Consider the following 21,886-nt stretch of genomic DNA (forward strand, 5'->3'; position numbering starts at 1 on the left):
ATTACAGTCCTATAACATCAACCGTCGAGCTTACTAAGTCACGTCTACCACCCTCCCATATAAAAGAATATTAGAAAGCTTACAATATTCAAGTCATTCCAAAGTTGAAAATCTTACATCTTTACACCCAACTTTAAAATCTCTCATAAATTACCAAACAACCACCAATTAGGCATGAAGTTAATAGTGAAGAAAACAAAGTTACATGTAAAAGTTACTGATAGTAATAACTTTTATTATAACTAATATGATTTTTATTTAATAGCTAAAAAATGTTAACAATCTTTTCAAAGCCTATTTCAATTCTGTTCACCTAATATATGACATGTAAATATCCAAAGACGTGTCATCACCACTCTGGTGGAGTGGTTGTCAGGGAGGTTTTCCCATGAGGTTTACATCATGGGGTGATCAACTTCAAGGGTTTGAGTATGATGTGGGCCCAAGTGTACGAGCCTCTGTTTCAAGCGTGCTACCAGTCAAAACGACTGTTAGAATGTGGGCCACTTTAATGTTTTTTTTCGAAATAAGCCTTCTAAATAGACTTTTGGGTCACTTTTATGTTTTTTTGTCTAGTTTTTGGGTTTTCTTTTAGGCTATTGTTTGGCATGTTGTAATTTTTGTTGGCCCAAATCCATTTTGAATGTTTTATTAATATGTTGAGTTGCCTTGTAATTGATCATTGATCAGATTTTAATAAAAACGAATTGGCTTTTCAAACTCCTGCTTTTTGGGGTCGAATTTGGGAGTTTAAGGAAGGATCATCACGGGTATTCAAAGAATCAACGCGATTAGACTTTGTTTACTTTTAGTACGCTGCATCAAAGTCCTGAGAAGAGAAAATTTGTTAAAAGTACCTTCTAAAAACAAATTTGTATTTGTTTCTAAAAAGTGCAAATACGTACAAATATATTTAATATTAATTACATGAATTTGATTTATAAAACTCAAAATATTAATTAACTAAATAAATATATAATAGTAATTAACCTGACTAATATAAATTAAACTTAAAACTTATGTATTTTTAACACCACCCTAAATCTACACTAGTACACTATTTGCTTAGAACATGTCTAGAACCATCACTACTTAAAAGATATATTTATTGAGGCGGAGAGTATTTAATTTTGATGTATTTTGATTGTTGACGTTGTAGGTGGAAAGTATTTAATTTTATTTATTTTGATTGTTGTCTTTGTAGGTGTTTTCCTCGGCTTAGCATCTTGCTAGATCAGTGTTTTGTCGTTTATAAAATTTCTTGATTGATCTTAAAAAAAAGACATATCTATTAAAACATGTTGACATCATTAAGCTATTCTTTTTAGTAATAAGATTTACCTAAGAAATAGTGTTGTAAGAAAATGGGAGATGTTAATTTTCTTTCTAATTAAAAGTTAAAAAAATAAATTGCACCTTCTAATTATATATATATTGAATTCTTTACATGTGGTGGTCTAGTAGTAGGATGACTTGATTTCTCTAACGAAGACTTAAATTTGATCCTCATTTGTGTCATTTTGGTTGAATATTGACAATGAAATATTTGAGCTAGGCTTTGTACAAGGAAGTCAGTTCGGATTCCGAGCCCGCCCAGGTTTTCGTCTCAACGTGTGTTACGCCAGATAGTTCTTCTCTTGTGACGGCACAACGACTGTCAAGTGGCAGCCGGCGGTATGATTTCCAGCGTAACGCCCAAGCCAAACTCTAAAGCCGGTATGGATCTGGTTAAGATAATATAGTTCAGCTAAAGTGTAACACCAGGACTCTTCAAATTTAAAATGTGTAATAAACTATACACAAAAAAGTCATCGTTCTTAAAGTTTCAATATTATCATACAATTATTTTAGTGTATGAAACAAATGGCATCGGTTTCCTGGTTGCCAATAGAGTCTTCACTTTGTTTGATAGTAATATTTTAAAGATTCTTATATATGAAAAACAACTTTAGCTCAAGTGGTATTGAAAGGAAGTAAATTTAGGTTCGAAGCTGATTATAGCCGAGTTTTATTGTAGGGTGCATTCAGGCGGCGTGTTTGAGCGATTCAGGCGGTGTGTTTGAGCGCCTTTGACCACTGAGTTATCCCGGGTAACTGATCAAGCTTTATTCGTTGTTCTTGAAAAAATTTTAAGATATTTATATTTTGGTTAGTAATTAATGAGAGACCAATAACACACCCAACACAACTCCAATAAATTGAGTACTCAAAAATCAGAAACCACACCCTACCCACAAAAAACAAACATAGATGGAGTACGATTATCTAACTCTCACTTTCCTATTTTCTTTCCTAGTAACATACTATGCTATCACCATTACCATCTCCGGCGGCCGTCGCAACTCACGCCTTCCACCAGGGCCTTACCGTTTACCAATAATAGGAAACCTTTTACACCTTGGCAACAAACCACACCACTCCCTAGCAAAACTCTCTAAACGTTACGGTCCTTTAATGTCACTAAAGTTAGGAACTAGAACAACCATAGTTGTTTCATCACCGGATATAGCGAAAGAATTCTTTCAAACACATGACCACTCGTTCTCTAGCCGATCAGTACCCAATGCCACAAGAATAGTGGACCATAATAGGTACTCCATAGTGTTTTTACCGGTCGGAGATCAATGGCGAAGACTAAGAAGATTAAGCAAAGAGTATATTTTTTCCATGCAACGTTTAGATGCCAGTGAACCCCTACGCCAGAAGAAGGTAACAAATATTTTTAAAAAATTATATAATAACGTATAGATTACAATGTGCATGTGTTTATATTTACATCTTTTTATGTTCATGCATATATTTGTATCTTCCTAGTTTATAAAGAAAACACAAAAGGTATTTGATTTGCGTGTTGCGGCAGAAATTTTATCAGTATTGGTTCGGCTTTTGTTATGATACCGACACTCCCTATAGCAACCGAAAGAGAAAGCTGGATATCAAAACATGTTATGTTTATTGTTTTCTTTAATATTTAGCTAAAAATGATTTAATAACTTTTTCTTTTATTCTATTATTTTTGAGAGTACAACTAATTAATATATTTATAGAAAAAGGAAGCTAAACATAAAAAATATAATAAAGAATATAAAATAATATATAACACAAAACTAAAAATGCAATGTTAATTATACAAGAAAAGTAAATATTTTATAAACAGATAAAGTCTAACTTATTTGTTTTGTACGTTAGAAGTTGATAAATAACAAAGTTCAAGACTTTAAGTAACTCAGACCTTACCATAGCTTTGCTATTGGTGGGATATACTGAGTACGATGATGATGATGATGATGATGAAGACTTCAAGTAAGAAAAGAATATATCATATATTTATTTTGTGGTTTAAGCAAAACTTTTCCTTCTTGTCATAGTAATCAATTGAAAAATAAAAAGACTTATATAAAGAAAAGGGTTACAAACACACTTTGCAAGTTTAACAGCGTTTGATTTGTGAAGGTCTAGCAAATATTAATGCAATTCATATTGCTTCATTTAATGGTGCCTAATTTGTCTCTGTCAGCTATTCATTTACTTAAATTCGGTAGACTTTCTTTTCAATTCATTAAATTCAGTGTGACTTTGTGCTGGACTAGATCATGCAGGTTAATGTTAGAATTAAATGCACCTAAAGTATACCGTATACCTAATGTGTTTAACCCCCAAAATTTTTCTCAACTTTCCAAGTCTATGAGTTTGGATAGTAATTTTTTTTTTCGTGAGGGGTAACTCAGACATTCTCTAACTATACTCCTAAAATGTACATCTTTCTTATCTAACAATAATGGGACTTGAATTCACGCCTTTTTAAATGCCAAACTCCGTTCACCTGCTAGACCAAATACCCTTTAATTTGGATACCAATATGTTTTGTTTGCTTGATATGGGGAGAATGTGGTTGGTATCAGTTCGGTTTGTTACGATATCAGCACTCGCTATAGCAACGTAACGAGAAACTCAAAAAATAAAGTCGTGATATGTCCAAAAGTATATCAACATGTGTTGTACATCCATCGAAAACCATAAAAATAAATATCGGTTATGATATAATACCAATACTGGTACCAATATTCGTTCGGAATCGGTTCGATTCGTCAAGGTATCAATATTGTGGCAACACTTGCCCAGTAATACTGATACCGGTACCAATATTGTTCAATCGGAATCGATTCGGTTCATCGGAGTACAAGAAGAACATTGGCACTCGTATAGCTATTCAATTAAAAAAAGATTATATTCCGAAAACAACTTCGATTTCAAACAAAATTTATGTCGGAATGTTGGGATAAAAAACTTAAACATTGCCATCATATTTATCATCAAGTTAAACAACACAAGTTATTTGAGAAATATCAAAAGAAAAATGATGAATAATATAAACTAGGGGCTGCCCACCCGCGCTTCGCCGTGGGCACTGACCGATGTTAAAAGAGTACAACCAGTGAATAAACGTTAAAACTTAAAAGACAACCATATAATGAAACATTAAATACTATATTAATCAAGATTGATAAATAAAATAAACAATATGGATATAAACTGTCAAGGTACAAACTCAAGGGATACCACTACCACTCAGAGCATCAACAACCTCTAATTTCCTAGGTTTAGATCTATGTGGTAAAAAATGGATTTGGATGACAAACTTTCCTTATCGTGGAACAAGTGACATGTCTGTGGGGCCACCCTATTTCTCTCTCTCACATGCATGTATACATATTACATATATATAATTATAACATATTTTAATAAGGTTTGTGAATGTTTGTTATAGAAAAAGTTTGAAATATTATATAGTTATTATATAACGGTTTATGGATATTTGTTGTTGTGGATGCTCATAACATAAATAACTTATTCTATCGATGAAGAAATAATAGAGGGGCAAAAGAGTAAACATTGAAACACATTAATGTAGCAATTCATTGTACACTTTTATAGATATTTTTATTTTATGTATAGTATAATTATTAAAATTAAACATAAAAAAATACAATGCAATACATACCTATCAACAAAAATAATATATATAAATTTTAGTTACTTAAATAACTTTAAAGATTAATTCTAATAATTCTTTGTGTATTTGATTAAATTTAAATATTTTAGTCGGTAAGAATTTAATGACAAATTCCATCTCATTTTACTTTAGGTAAAAGAACTTATCGATCATGTTAATCGGTGTTGTACAAGTGAAAAGGCCGTGAAAATTGGAGGACTAGCATTCACGACATCTCTTAATGTTCTCTCGAACTTAATGTTTTCAAGGGATTGTGCACAATATGATTCCTTGTCATCACAAGAATTCAAAGATAATGTATGGGCTTTACTAGAAATTGCAGGGAAACCAAATATAGCTGACTTTTTTCCAGTTCTTAAATCGTTTGATCCCCAAGGATTAGTTCACCGTGGAAATGTTTATGGTAAAAAGCTAATGACTATCTTTGATAGGATTATTGATCAGCGATTGCAAGCAAGATTAACTTCAATGACGAACAATGATGAAGCAAGATTAACTTCAATGACAAACAATGATGTTTTGGACTTGCTCCTCAACCAAATGGATGAATCTTCATTCAATCGAAATGATATAAGACATTTGTTTTATGTAAGTCTTTTTTAATTATGTCAACAAGTTGCCCCAAATAATGGCTAAATGAGACATCAAAAAATTATGGTAGGTATATATTGGCCCTTGGAATTTATTATTTTTAACTGTATTGTAGGCTTTATTTATTGCTGGAACTGACACAACATCAAGTACATTGGAATGGGCCATGACTGAGCTTATTCACAACCCTAACAAATTAGAAACGGCTCGAGCAGAGATCATCAAACTTATGAAACACAAGAAAAGTACACTACAAGAATTCGACCTCACCCAACTCCCTTACTTGCAAGCTGTAATAAAAGAAACATTCCGTTTACATCCTCCGGTACCTTTACTCGTTCCTCACCAAGCCATACGTGACGTAGAAATCCAAGGCTTCATGGTGCCCAAAAATGCCCAAATCCTTTGTAATGTATGGGCGATGGGGCGAGACCCAAAAGTATGGTCACAACCAGAAACCTTTAGGCCGGAGAGGTTTCTAGAAGGCAATATTGACTATAAAGGTCAAGACTTTGAGCTAATTCCATTTGGTGCAGGGAGGAGGATGTGTCCGGGATTGAATATGGCACATAGAATGTTACATATAACGTTAGGTTCTTTGATTCAGAAGTTTGACTGGAAGCTCGAAGAAAACATTAAAGCAAAAGATATGGATATGACCGAAAAATTTGGGCTCACATTGCAAAAGACTGTGCCACTCAAAGCCATTCCACTCAAACTTTAATAGTTAAAAATAGATGTGCTTGCATTTTCTTTAAATAAATAACATTACAACTATAAAGCTTACCTACTATAAGAACTTATATAGTTGCATAATTCACACTATGATTTATTAGCCTTGGCCTATGATCCTTTATGTAGTAACTTATGTACTAGTTCCCCAAGTTTCACAATATGATTTAATGGCCTTGGCCTATAATAATAATAATCCTTATCTCGGGTTGCTTTAGCCATATTTTGTCGTGTGTTTGGACCGAATGTAGAAGTAAATGTTTTATACACTTAACCGTGGACAGTGATGCAGGAGTAAAGGTCTTATACACTTAACCACGAATAGTGCTTTCATTATGGACAAATAACCATTGGGTGGATGCTTGTATCTACCTCAATATTGTTAAAAGTATGAATAAAATCCGAGATTATACACCCTAGAAGCGTAACTTTTTTAAATTCTCTAATATTTTGTTGGTCAAGTTTTGGTGTACAGAAGTTACATTGCTAGAAATGACATTTGGGGTTGTGGTTACTACAACATGTTACCTCTACCCTTACCGATAAATATGCTAATCAAAGATCTCAAACTCCACAAATGTTGTCACTGGCAATTTGGACACTGCTACAAGGACCGTTTGAAATAGACAGCTCCCTGAAGATGCCCTTATTGTTACAAATTTGCGCCAGAGCTCGTCGGTAGTGCATAGTTTGGTCAATGAATATAGTTTTGTGGTGTGATTCGCCATGAAAACTGTATTGTTAATTTGCGTTACAGAACGATTACTATATTGGCCATCACGAGGGGCAACTTTGTGCGAATTGGGGAAAGGCCCCCACACCAAGAACAAGCCGGGTGGTGTGCGTTGAAACTAACTAATCACATAGCCAACTTGATGTCTTGAGCGGTCATTAAGGTAGCCTAACACTGGAACATATATTCACATCGAGTTCTGGGTGTTCCATTGCTTTTGTTTTGGTTCCAAGCTCACCATATTTATATAAATAAAAAACACATATTGTTAATGAGATACAAAACTAAATTATAACTGATATAAAAATCAATAATATGGATTATAACATTTTAACACGGGTCTCCTTCTGACACATTTAACTCACTTGATCCTTAAACCTGGAACTGTAATGGTACCGAACCGATCATGAAACATCATATATCTGGTGCCGAATCGTTATTGACGGTATTCTTTTTTTTTATACCAGTACTATTTGCTCATCTCTACACATGAAGTTTAATATGACAAGGACTAGGACGTCCATATATCGTTACAAAAGTCAAATTTAAATTATTGAAAAAAGTTGTAATTCTATAAAGTATAGATTCTTGTGACATGTTGTCAAAGTCTCCAACTTCTAGTCTCCTAGACGTGTAACTAAGGTCGTATATAAACAAATCCGATCAGTTTGTTTGGATTTGGGTTCATAAAATAGACTCCATGTTTCATATAAAACAATTCCGGACACGTTTTGAATCTAAGCTCATAAAAAACCCAAGTTGTGTTAAAGAAACTATTTAAGCAACTTAGCTAGGGCCGTATAACTCATTTACACTCCAAGAATGCATGCATTATGCAATGTAAATGAACATTCATAACCGGACAAATGTTGTAATTTGCATTATGAAACTATTAGAAGGCTTTGAATGTCATTTTGGTTTCATATCAAAGCAATAGCAATAGCAATAGCAATAGCAGTCAGTTGTCTCAAATGTCGCATATAAAAGGCTCTTGGCGTACATATATAATATTGTGGTTTTGTTCCCTAATATAAATTCTGACATTTGGTCCCGGTGTTCATTCAAACGTCACATTTGGTCCGATCTGAAGGGTAAATTTCCACTTAACTTTTTATAACCCCATCCCCCCCCCCCCCCCCCCCCCACCAAACTTCACATACCTTCCAATCTTCATTGAATTTTTTTTTTTTCAATACTATATCAGAATTATATACCTGAAAAAAGTTTTTACAATTTGATATTCCCTTAAAGTTTGTATATTAATGTTATTTTATTAGCTTCATTATGTGAAAAATAAACTTTTATGTGATATATTTATTTTTATGTTATTACTTACTATTTATGTTTGTATGCTAGCTACGGAATACAAAATATCTTTTGGACACATCATCAACATTAAATTCACACATTTTAAACATGTCAAATATTTTACGATGATGATAGTGTCAAATATTAAAAGTCTAGAATATAAACAAAAAATAAAAATGTTTTTGAAGATCCAATTATTATTATTAGCAAACTAAACGGTCGGTTTTTAATAAATGGCCGGGCCCGACCGTTTAAGTGTGCATGTGTCAGGATGTGATGTGGTTGGTTCAAAAATGAAATGGTGTCACATAGATCTATCGGATGTGATCAGTTCTATTATGATGGATCTGTTTAGAAAATGGTCATTTTAGGTATTATTTAGATTAAAGGGTTAGTCAAGGAATTTATGTGGTCAAATGAGTCATTTTAGTTATTATTATTATTTTTATTATTATTAGCTTTTGAACCCATTACAAGGGATTTTATCAAATGATAAAAATAAAAAAAGTTTATTATTTGAAACAAATTAAAAAAATTAACAGAAAAAAAAATAAAATGAAATAAATAAATAAGGTCCGTTTTTAAAATGACCCATAAAAACTTTTTGAATGGTGATTATAAAAGTGACAATTTACACGCTTCTGAATAATGAAAAAAAATCTACCCAACTATGTTATAACCCAGTGATAAAATAATTTTGATCAATGATTCATGAATAATTAAGATGAATGAGATTAGAGATTAAGAAATGTAGACTTAACACATAAGCTTTAACATTTTGTTTTATAAGTATAGTAAGATAGGATAGTAGGATAGGATAGGATAGGATAGGATTTGTTTTCTTTTAGATGTTTTGCGTGAGTCGGTGGTCACACATGCAACTACAATAAATTGAGTGTCATCACTCAAAACAATTATCAGAAAACACACTCCACATAGTTATGGACTACATTGATCTCACCATCTCTTTCTTATTTCCTATCATTTTCATATTCACCCATGCCATCACCACCACCATTTCCGGCCACCGCAATTCACGCCTTCCACCAGGACCGTACCCTTTACCGCTCATTGGAAACCTTCTATACCTTGGCAACAACCCCTACCACTCTCTTGCAAAACTCTCTAAACGTTACGGTCCTTTAATGTCACTTAAACTAGGAACTATAACAACTATAGTCGTTTCATCACCCGATATAGCCAAAGAATTCTTTCTAACACATGACCATTCGTTCTCTGGCCGAGTAACAATCGATGTCACAAGAGCATTGGACCATAATAAGTACTCTATGGTGTTTTTGCCGGCTGGAGATCATTGGCGAAGACTAAGAAGAATAAGTAAAGAGTATATGTTCTCAATGCAACGTTTAGATGCTAGTGAAACCCTACGCCAAAAGAAGGTAACAAATATTATATTTGTATGTTGGTTTTATGTAAGACAAAAGGTGGGTTAAATAAATTTGTTTATTTATGGTATAAATCTTGAACTTTAGGTTTTCTTTTTTGGATTTGATAATATTTTGATGATTTTTTATGTGAACTCTTGTGTTTGTATACTTACATATAAATAATCAATTTAAGATATTTAATTTAAATAACTTAAAAAAGATTAACTCGTTATTTGTGTGGGTGAGCAAACTGGGTTTTACCGGGAATGCCAAGTCAAACTTGGATGCCAGCGTGGATCCCGATCTTGTCAACATAGCTGGCCTGAGTGGGGTGGTGGGGCGCGACTTGGTCGCGCAGTGCTAGCTTAACTGTGAAAGTCACCGTTCGGAAAAAAAAACTAAAAGGTCTTCCATGTATTACTTGAGTATACTGTATTTGTATCATATAATATTATACAGATTGCTTTTGTTTTTGTTTTTGTTTTTTAGTGTGGTGTGTTAGTGTGAGCAGGCTTTCTATTTTTTAGGATAGAGGAAATGTTTACTTTTAATTTATCCTAAAAATAGTTTTACTACAAGTAAATTTTTTGTTAAATTTATTTTGATTACAATTTAGTTGATGAAACATATATTGAGAAGTACATAACCATTTAACGTCTTATTGTACATCTAGGTAAAAGAACTTATCGACCATGTTAACCAATGTTGTATAAGTGAAAAGGCCGTGAACATATGTGGATTGGCATTTACAACATCACTTAATATTCTCTCAAACTTCATGTTTTCAATGGATTTTGCACCATATGATTCTTTGTCATCACAAGATTTCAAAGATGCTGTATGGGCATTACTGGAAGTTGCGGGGAAACCAAACATAGCAGACCTTTTTCCGATTCTTAAATCATTTGATCCCCAAGGATTGTTTCGACGTGCAAATGTTTATGCTGAAAGGATACTAACTATCATTGATAGGGTCATTGATCAACGGGTGCAAACACGGTCAACGTCATCAACAAAAGATGATGTATTGGATGTGTTGCTCAACCTCAACCAAATCGATGAATCTTCATTCAGTAGAAATGATATGAGACATTTGTTTCTCGTAAGTAAATCTTTTCTAAATATGTCATGGCATGTTTATATTAGCCCTCTCACTTTATCATTTATAATTTACTGTAGGATTTATTTATTGCGGGAACTGATACGACATCGAGCACATTGGAATGGGCCATGGTTGAGCTTATTCGCAACCCAGACAAACTAGAATTGGCTCGATCAGAGGTCACTAAACTTATGAAACACAATGAAAATATACTACAAGAGTCTGACCTATCTCAACTCCCTTACCTGCAAGCTGTTATAAAAGAGACTCTTCGATTACATCCTTCGGTCCCTTTTCTCATTCCTCACCAATCCATCCGTGATGTAGAAATTCAAGGCTTCATAGTACCTAAAAATGCACAAATCATCTGTAATGTATGGGCGATGGGGCGAGACCCAAAAGTATGGTCACACCCAGAAACATTTATGCCGGAGAGGTTTCTTGATGTCAATATTAACTATAAAGGCCAAGATTTCGAGTTCATTCCATTTGGTGCAGGGAGAAGGATATGTCCGGGATTGAATATGGCACATAGAATATTGCATATAGTGTTAGGTTCTTTGATTCAGAAGTTCGATTGGAAGCTCGAAAAAAACATAAAAGCAAAAGATATGGATATGAGCGAGAAGTTTGGGCTCACATTGCAAAAGAATGTACCACTTAAAGCCATCCCACTTAGAATTTAATAGATTCAAATAGGTGTAGTTGTATTGTTTGAATTAAAAAAGCATCTTAATATATTTGTATTTAGCTATATCTTTTATACAAAAAAACTGTCTAGCTGCATAATGCAGCTTATGCACTTGTTTCCATAGTTCTACAATAGGATTTATTGGTTGCTTCGCCCATTTATGGTTGTGTGCTTGGATCAGATGTAGGAGGTTGGCCTTTAAGTCCAAGCCTTTGTTAGGCGAAGCAGTAGAATGTTGCACCATAGATGGCGAAAGTCCAGTAGCCGAAAGCATCACTGGTTTACGATCTGACCCGAGTAGCATGAGGCACGTGGAATTCCGTGTGAATCAGCAAGGACCACCTTGGAAGGCTAATACTCCTGAGTGACCGATTGCGAAGTAGTACCATAAGAGAAGGGTGAAAAAAACCCCAATATAAAACCATCTATGAAGTCAGTTATGTTAACGTTTTTTAGGATAAGATGCAGCGTACGTGTTTCTTCCAAAAAAAAACAGTTGAGATGATATTTATAAATATTAAACCATGTTGGCTAATAAGAGAAATATATATATATATATATATATAACACAATTAATTTAAAGAGAAATATCACACCTTAGGCATCCACGATGGGGGCGCCAAGCATGCTTTGTCCTGAACCACCCCCTCCCCCTCCTTAAAAAAATGCTTTTCGGGTGAAATCATTTTCAACAAAGTGGGTGGACCTCACCCATTTTCAACCAATCACAAGCAATATCCCATTTTATTTACAGGTAAAGTAAACGGTGTAGAGAACCGTCTAACACAAGCTCATTCTTCCTTTCTTTTAAAATAGTAGAACTACTTCTAATATCTTAATGAGTTTATTTAAGACGGGATGTCAAACGTTAATACTGATTTTGACGCTTCTGCGCTTCAGACTAACTCACTCAGGAACACCATCTTATCTTAAATGAGAAAACCTACTACTATGAAAAAACCTCCCATGCTGATCAAGTCAAATTTTAAATTTGAGACCTAAAAATTATAACTTCTAAACCTTAACCATCACGTATCTCATGTAATTAGACCAAAATCAAATTTACTAAAGAAAGATAATGTTTTAAAACAATATACAAAATCTTGAATTCTTCAAACTTTAGATATTATAAGAGTGGTTGCAATGCATGCCACACATTTCCAATAATTTAAGTATCATCAATTATCATAAAAACACACACAACGACCACACGAGACAACAATACAAGGATACATGGATTACACTTCTCTCACTCACTCTTTCTTATTTTCTTTCCTTTTAACATGCATCGCTATCGCTATCGCTATCACTATCACCCTCTTCAGCCATAGCCGCTCACGCCTTCCACCAGGACCATTCCCTTTTCTGGTTATCGGGAACCTTCTACAACTTGGCAACAAACCCCATCACTCTCTTGCAAAACTCTCTAGACGTTACGGTCCTTTAATGTCACTAGTTAGGAACTAGAACTATAGTTGTTTCATCACCGGATATAGCCAAAGAATTCTTTCAAACACATGACCACTCGTTCTCTAGCCGATCAGTACCCGATGTTGCAAGAATGGTGGACCATAATAAGTACTCCATAGTGTGGCTGTCGGCTGGAGATCATTGGCGAAGGCTAAGAAGAATAAGTAAAGAGTATATGTTTTCAGTGCAACGTTTAGATGCTAGTGAAACCCTACGCCAAAAGAAGGTAACAAATATTATATTTGTATGTTGGTTTTATGTAAGACAAAGGTGGGTTAATTAAACTACTTTATTTTGGTCTATCTTCTTTCATATGGTTTTCTTTTATAAGAAATTGCCTAGTTTTAGTTTGTAGGATTTAATTTTAAACATTTTTTTAACTATGTATTGAACGATCATTTTTAGATATTTAAATAACTTAAAAGATTAATTCTAACTTGTTTTTTGTGTTTTTTTCTATAGTATTTCATTGTGTATTGTATTGTTTGATCGATTATACTATTTTATATAATATTTTACACAACAGTCTTCTTCTTGCAAACTGCAAAAGTTTGATCCACCTCTTCTGCTACATGTGCCTGCAGATGTGGTCCACAGACTGCAGACATTTTAACTCTGAAAAAACAAACAGCACCTTAGTGAGCGCAACCTCTTTATCTCATGAAATATAGGAAACACTTGTCATTATACATTCCATGGACCAAACAAATAGCTATGTTACAAATGGGGTGTCTTGTATACGCTTGTTTGTTTGTCTGTTTGTATTTTAGTTGACGAAAATATAGAAAGACACATAATCTATTAATTTCCTATTGTGCTTCTAGGTGAAAGAACTTATCGATCATGTTAATCAGTGTTGTACAAGTGAAAAGGTCGTGAGCATAGGTGGAGTGGCATTTACAACATCTCTTAATATTCTCTCAAACTTCATGTTTTCAATGGATTTTGCACAATATGATTCCTTGTCATCACAAGAATTCAAAGACAATGTATGGGCTCTAATGGAACTTGCAGGGAAACCAAACATAGGAGACTTTTTTCCAATTTTCAAATCGCTTGATCCCCAAGGATTACTTCGGCGTGCAAATGTTTATGCTAAAAAGATAATTACTATCATTGATAGGGTTATTGATCAACGGGTGCAAGCACGGTCAACTTCATCAACAAACAATGATGTGTTGGACGTGCTGCTCAACCTCAACCAAATGGATGAATCTTCAATCAATCGAAATGACATGAGACATTTGTTTTTCGTAAGTAAATATTTTCTAAATATGTCATGACATGGTTTATATTAGCATTCTCCATTTATCATGAATAATTTATTATAGGCGTTATTTACAGCTAGAACCGATACAACATCAAGCACATTAGAATGGGCCATGGCTGAGCTTATTCATAACCCAGACAAATTGGAAGTGGCTCGATTAGAGATCATTAAACTTATGGAACACAAGGAAAATATACTACAAGAATCTGATCTACCTCAACTTCCTTACCTGCAAGCTGTTATAAAAGAAACTCTCCGGTTATATCCTCTGGCTCCCTTTCTCGTCCCTCACCAAGCCATATGTGACGTAGATATTCAAGGCTTCTTGGTGCCTAAAAAGGCACAAATCCTTTGTAATGCATGGGCGATGGGGCGCGACCCAAAAGTGTGGTCACACCCAGAATCGTTCATGCCGGCGAGGTTTTTGGAAGTCAATATTAACTATAAAGGCCAAGATTTCGAGCTTATTCCATTTGGTGCTGGAAGAAGGATATGCCCAGGATTGAATATGGCACATAGAATGTTGCATATAGTGTTAGGTTCTTTGATTCAAAAGTTCAATTGGAAGCTCGAAGGAAACATAAAAGCAAAAGATATGGACATGTGCGAAAAGTTTGAGCTCACGTTGCAAAAGAATGCACCACTTATGGTTATCCCAATCAAACTTTAATGGGTTCAAATAGATGAAATAGGTGTATTGTTTGAATAAAAAAATATATTAACATATTTGTATTTAGCTTATCCTTTATAAAAACTTGTGTACTTGCATAATGTTTTAACACACTTATTTCCAAAGTTCGACTATAGGATACAATGGTTGCTTCGCCTATTTTGGCCATGTGCTTGGATCGAAGGTAGGATTAAAGGTTTTATACACTTAACCCTAGATGTACTTTCATTATGGACAACCATATGGTATGCATGACTTCAAAGATGAACTATTCATTATTTCGAAGTAAGGATAAATTTGTGTTTGAACACCTTGATAGAAAAACTTTCTTATAACAACGGTTGGGGAAAAAATGTTGTAAAAAAATTATATTTTTATGAAAAGAAGTTACATTAATAGAAATGACATTAGGGTTATGGGTGGTGCAACATTGTACTTCTCTCCAATTGGACGAGATTGTTAGGTGATTCGCCACTTGCCATTAGGGTGCTAACGAACTCTAACACCCACTGATACATAGCTCAAACACAAAAGTTTTGACGAAAAAATGATAAATTTATAAATACGCAGATGCTGTGCATTGCAAAGAATTATCTGACTTTAAATACAGACATGATTTGGTTAGGGATGTTCGGTGTGATGTTTTTAAACGGGCAGATATTTCTGCTAAAAAAGAGGCCCTGTTAACTTTCTCACAGATCCTCTTGAAGGGATGTCTACTTTACGACCAACTGATATTCTTATCTTCGGGTGGGCAGGGGGGAACACGCTTGTGTGGATCTTACAGGAGTGTCTCCTCTTGTTGGGCTCAGGAATCGTGGGTTTGTTGTGGCCTTGTGGGTCAGCTGCGTTGAAGGCTAAATCAGGCAAAGTTGTTAAACACGAGAAAGCTTGTTTAGAGAATCAACATGTCTTTCTCCCATTTGCTTTTGATACTTTTGGTTTTCTGCCCAGAGGCTGTAAATTTTTTGAGTAGGGTTTAACGTGTCGTACACGGAACCTCTTCAGTTCCTAGGTCCCAAAGCTTCGTTTTTAGTATGATTGGCCTTGCTATTCAAATGGGGGTTGCTGCGCAGCTTGTTGCCCGTTTGCCTGCCACTTTATTGTAATCGTTTTGTAGTAAAAAAAAATACGCACATTTCTAAGCGATTCCATTTTTATTGAAAATAAAAAATATAATATTCCTCTATATAGGTAAAATTAGATTTTAAAGCCTTTTCAGAATGGATATGCTTGCACTAATATTTTTTGTTAAACCTTATAGGTTAGAGGCTTTTGGTTCCCATGTTTTAGTTACTATTGACATTCATTTCAAGTATAAGGATTGATCGAAAGTGAAGTTAAGTTGTCTAATTAACTGATTTGGTATTTAGACATATAGTCACAAAGTTTTTATATCCATGTATTTAAAGATTTAATTTAATCGCTGTTTGATTTGTGAAGAGATATCCTTGTAAATGAGTCAAAGCCCATCATGTCAACCCAACATAAGTGGGCAACACATTGGTGAGCCCAAGTAAATGATAAGATACATATACTTTTCTACATATAAGTAATAAGTAGAGCTGTAGAGATGTTAAAAAACCCCGGTTTGGGACCGGTTCTATGTAAATCAAACCGAACTGGTTTAATAATAAAACTGGTTTCATCCAAATCGGTTCCCAAACCAACGGTTCTGGGACCGGTTCCTCTTATGACCTACCAAACCAGTTTTAAAACCCGACCGGTTTGGTTAAACCTGGTTCTAAATTGAATCGAAGAGAGCCGGACCAGGTCACCTTTCTTGATCCTACTAGTTTGGGTCAAACCGGTTTTGACCAAACCGGTTCGGTTTAGGAAAAACCGGTTTGTACACCTCTACATATAAGGAGGTTGATTTTACTATCTATATATCTATCCGTCTACATACACACATGCATGTGATCGTGTAATGCGGTATTATACTATATATATATAAACTATTCTTAAATGACAATCCAAATGACTTAGAGCATTAAATTGCCCTAGAGCTAAGGTTCCAAACCCTCTAACGAGTATTTTATGTCTTTACAATCCAACTTGTAACACGATAAGAAGAAAACGACACAATAAAACCATGATGGATTCCAGGGCCGGCCCAACAGTTTAGTTGGGCCAGGCTAGGGCTTTAGGCTCCAAAGAAAATGAGGCCCCCATTTAAATTTTGATACAAATACTAATTAACAGAGTTCATTTGTAACCTAGTTCAATTCATTGCCTCGTTGGTTAGCATGCATGCTTCTAGTGTTGTTTATATGGTAACTCTTCCACCTTCCACCCAAGTTCGATTCTCATACATGTGGTTCATTATTTATTTCAATTGTTTTTAATTTTCTGTCTCATGATTGATTCTCTTATAAGGGGCTCTTCTTTTTGCTAGTTGTTTCCTAGCAAACGTAATGACTTCCATAGTTCCATTGTAAGTTGCATATACATTAAATATGTATTATAAATTAGTCACTTGTTTTTTTTCGTAACAAAAAAAAATCTTAATTTTCTAATTTTACGTACCGGATATGACACACACACATACACACACACACACATATATATACTACTTATAAGTTTTATAATTTTATATATGGTACACGACAAAAAAAAAACAAATACTATAAATTTATAATTTCACATATCTAACTCTCGGTAAGTAAACAGTTATTAAGACCAATTTACGATTAACTTAGTGTAATAAATCAATAACTTCTCTATTTTATCTTACAAATTTACAATCGTTTATCTGTGTTCAATGTTCACTAAAATAGCACCTTAGACTTATGATGATATGTTTGTAAAACACATGATTCTGTATCTTTTTTTTTGTTATATGACTTCGCTAATTATTATGAGATTAATTTTATGAAGGTGATCACTAATGTTACACAACATGAAGATTCTTCACTAATGCAATACTACAATAGTTCTATAAAAAAGCTTATTATGATCGTTTTAAAACCCGACCACATGAATATCGTTATGTAACAATGAAAATTAAAAGAGGGCCTTGATTTTTTTAGGCCTCCAAAATGGTTGGGCCGCCACTGATGGACTCAATTGAGAGGCGCCTCTCCTTGCGTTGTTACCCGAGATCATAACCCTAACACATTCAGTATGGTTTTAGGTCTCAACAATATGTAAGTATAACTAATAATGTTTAAAGATAGATGAAATATCTAATTATTTAAAAGTTGTGTGTTTGTTTTTTAATATAAAAATATGAAACTATTTACTTATTAGTTAATAAGGGTTTGAATCAAATATAAATGAAATTAACGTGCTAATTGTGAGAATCAAGTAGAGTAATTATATATACAAGCAGTTCTGCTTGTATATATAATTACTCTACTTGATTCTCACAATTAGCACGTTAATTTCATTTGTACATTAACTTTACCCAAGTAAATTACTTTATGTTGTTTAAATAATAAATGCATTTATCTTGTGTTAAGAGAAAACGTCACTTACATCACTAGCTCCCTTCGTATTTATGTCTTTCTCCCACTTTTTCCTTGCTATTATAGATTACGCGAGCCTCTAACGCACCATCCTTTTCATTGACAAATCACAAACAACACGCTACACATTGACATCTTGAGTTTAAGGCCTTTTCAATGTGCTTTTAGGGTGAGGTTTGTGATTTGAGTTTTGTTTTACATATGATGATTTAGAGAATATGACACGAATATGGTGTCTTTACAAGCGAGACTTGGGAGACTTCATGGTTGAAGATAGTGATTGTGGTTTGAGATGGTAGTTAAAAAACTAGTTGGATTTAGCAACCAAAGATGATCTTAGCTTTAGGTAACTAAATAACTAACAACAATAACGCTGTTATAAAAAACCGTTGTTGTTGATGCACCATAATTCATAAAAAAACCAAGTACAAAGTTAATAGTTTGATGTAAACATTGTTGATATTTATCGATTATCAGTTATATAAAAAATCTTTAACTTATAAACGATCAAGCTCACAAAAACGTTTGTTTCCGTGGTTCACAGTCAATAACACCTTTTCCATGTCCATGAAATGCTACTGCTATATATGTATTTTTTTTCTACATTACTAGTTTTCATGACATTACATTTATGAGTTGCTAGTCTTGTGTCTTTATTTAATTCTAACAGTGTTATATAGATTTAGAGATCACACACATAAATTTAAAGAATGTTAAAAAGTTAAACCTCTATAGTTTCAACATAAAAGTTAAATAATCTTACCAACACAAGTTTCTACCTCACTTGCTAAAAATTAAACCTCATAAGACAGATCGTTATGAATTAACGCTGACGGGTAACCTAACTCTCCACGTTCCCATAATACCACCCCCTCAGCCCCTTACCGTCCCCATAACACCACATTAACCCATAAGACACTAGGGGTGTTCTTAGGGTTATTTATTCGGGTTTCAGGTGTTCGGGTTTGAGCTCAAGACGAATTGAACCAAGAACCGAACCAAATAAGTTCGGTTTGTTCAGGTTTCGGGTTACACATGTCGGGTAAATTCGGGTTGGGTTTCGGGTTTAACAAATTAAAAAAAATTATCCACCTTTAACAATAGCATAAATTAAAATAAAAAAACCCTATTCCAAGCCGTTATAAAACCATAATATACAATCATATTCAACAATAACATATATTATTTAGCAAATCATGAAATTATCATATAATCATTCAATAGACGGGATGGAATGTTGTAACATGTGGATCAATACTTGTGTAGATTGAAGAAACATGCTAAATACACATTGGTTTAAATAATATACTATTTAAGATTTTGAATTGAAGATACATTCTCAACATGCTTTATGATAATTAATACATCGGGATATAATAGATCCAATATTAATTGGAGTCTTGAGAATAAGCTAACAATAATACATAAGGTTACTCTGTCACTTCACCGCTAAACTACCCTATAAAAATTAGGGATACATGAATCGATGTATTATACTTCGGGTTATTTGGGTCAACCCGCATCTGGGTATTCAACCCAAATACTGACCCGAATATTTTATCTCGGGTTCGAGTTAGAAGTTTAATCGGTTAGGGTGAATTCGGGTCTCGGGTCGCTTCGAATCAGGTTCGTTATTCGGGTACGGTTAAAAAACACACCCTATACGACACGGTGTGTAGTGCGCCAACTATATACTGGTTCGGACCGGTGCCGCCCCTTTTTAATAAAATACGGATTAAAAAAACAATACTAATTACGCGTGATTTGTTAATAAGAAATGATTATGATTATTATTACAGTATATCGTGACCCTAATTACACAGGCAACCGGGTTGACATTGAGTGAAATGATCTAAACTCACTCACTCGTATCTCGTATCTCGTATCGTATCGTATCGTATCGATCACCGGAATCATCATTTCTTCTTCCGGCAAATTAATATAATATCCAGACGACCGTAAAACCCTAAATAATCCACGACTTTTATAGATAGATCTGTAATACACTTCCTATTGCTCAACATTGATCTCGATCTGACTGCTGTTCATTTCATCAACTCAGGTACCGGTTTAGCTTTCTACTCGTTTAATTATTAATATTATTAGCATTTAATGTTCATTTGTGAAGATAACTTATGCGCCTATTGCTACTTGATGATGTTAATGTGAATTGATGATGATTTGATTACGTCATTGTGTTAGTTCGTCTGGTTAGGGTTTTGAGATGAATGCGTGTGAATTAGTGGCAGTATGTATCTGGATCTAGTGATTAGTGGTTGTGTAAGTGAGTACGTTGCTTATGTTATGTTAATTTGTGATGGAAACTTACGCGCTTATTGCTACTTGATGATGTTAATGTGAATTGATGATGATTTGATTACGTCATTGTGTTAGTTCGTCTGGTTAGGGTTTTGAGATGAATACGTGTGAATTAGTGGCAGTAGATGTTTGGATCTAGTGATTAGTGGTTGTTTAAGTGTGCACTTAGGTGTTGTATCTCGAATGTGTGTGATCTCTGTAGGTGAATGCATATGCGGTAATCGTGAGTTACTGATGTGAATGTGAATTGATGTTTGTTTGATGTTGTTATTGTGTTAGTTCATCCGGTCAGGGTGTTTTGAGATGAATGTGTTTGAATTAGTGTTAGTATGTATCAGGATCTTGTGATTAGTGCTTGTTTAAGTGAGTACTTAGGCTTTGTATCTCAAATGCGTGTGATCTCTGTAGGTGAATGCATATGTGGTACTCGCGAGTTGCTGATGTGAATGTGAATTGTTGATGATTTGATATTGTTATTGGCTTAGTTCGTCTGGTTAGGGTTTTGAGATGAATGTGTGTGAATTAGTGTTAGTATCTGTTTGGATCTAGTGATTAGTGGTTGTTTAAGTGAGTACTTAGCTTATGTTATGTTAATTTGTGATGGAAACTTACGCGCCTATTGCTACTTGATGATGTGAATGTGAATTGATGATGATTTGATTACGTCATTGGTTTAGTTCGTCTGGTTAGGGTTTTGAGATGAATGCGTGTGAATTAGTGGCAGTATGTATCTGGATCTTGTGATCTGTGTTTGTATAAGTGTGTACTTAGGTTTTGTGTCTCAAATGTGTGTGATCTCTGAAGGTGAATGAATGTATATGCGCTTATCGCGAGTTGCTGAAGTGAATGTAATTTCAGATTAGAAGTGAATTTGATTTTTAAAAATGCGTGTGAATTAGTGTTAGTAGATGTTTGGATCTTGTAATCAGTGCTTTTTTAAGTGAGTACTTAAGTTTTGTATCTCAAATGTGTGTGATCTCTATAGGTGAATGCATATGCGGTAATCGTGAGTTGCTGATGTGAGTGCAAATTGAAAATGATTAGTTCATCTAGTTAGGGCTCTGAGATTATAAGTTAATTTGATTTGAAAAATGTGTGTGAATTAGTGTTACCATGTTAGTATCTCGT

General features: G+C 34.1%; 2 protein-coding genes and 1 pseudogene across 3 annotated transcripts; all 3 read left to right on the top strand.

Annotated features, from left to right (window-relative positions):
• Positions 1-2,250: 2,250 nt before the first annotated feature.
• LOC143536320 (cytochrome P450 76T24-like) lies at positions 2,251-6,440 on the top strand. Its single transcript, XM_077030341.1, has 3 exons — positions 2,251-2,709; positions 5,147-5,602; positions 5,721-6,440. The coding sequence occupies exons 1-3, from the start codon at positions 2,251-2,253 to the stop codon at positions 6,327-6,329; spliced, it is 1,524 nt and encodes a 507-aa protein (XP_076886456.1). The 3' UTR covers positions 6,330-6,440.
• A 2,714-nt stretch (positions 6,441-9,154) lies between these two features.
• Positions 9,155-11,600, top strand: LOC143536319 (cytochrome P450 76T24-like). The gene is made up of 3 exons (XM_077030340.1): positions 9,155-9,778; positions 10,440-10,868; positions 10,946-11,600. Exons 1-3 carry the CDS (start codon positions 9,320-9,322, stop codon positions 11,552-11,554), a joined length of 1,497 nt encoding a protein of 498 aa, XP_076886455.1. The 5' UTR covers positions 9,155-9,319; the 3' UTR covers positions 11,555-11,600.
• Positions 11,601-12,523: 923 nt separating this feature from the next.
• On the top strand, positions 12,524-15,201 carry LOC143536321 (cytochrome P450 76T24-like; annotated as a pseudogene). Its single transcript, XR_013135870.1, has 3 exons — positions 12,524-13,255; positions 13,854-14,282; positions 14,361-15,201. The product of XR_013135870.1 is annotated as a cytochrome P450 76T24-like (transcript).
• Positions 15,202-21,886: the final 6,685 nt, after the last annotated feature.

This window comes from Bidens hawaiensis, unplaced genomic scaffold (genome assembly GCF_021521415.1).
Source record: "Bidens hawaiensis isolate Kalapana, Puna unplaced genomic scaffold, B.hawaiensis_p1.1 tig00010780_1, whole genome shotgun sequence".
Lineage (NCBI taxonomy): Eukaryota > Viridiplantae > Streptophyta > Magnoliopsida > Asterales > Asteraceae > Bidens > Bidens hawaiensis.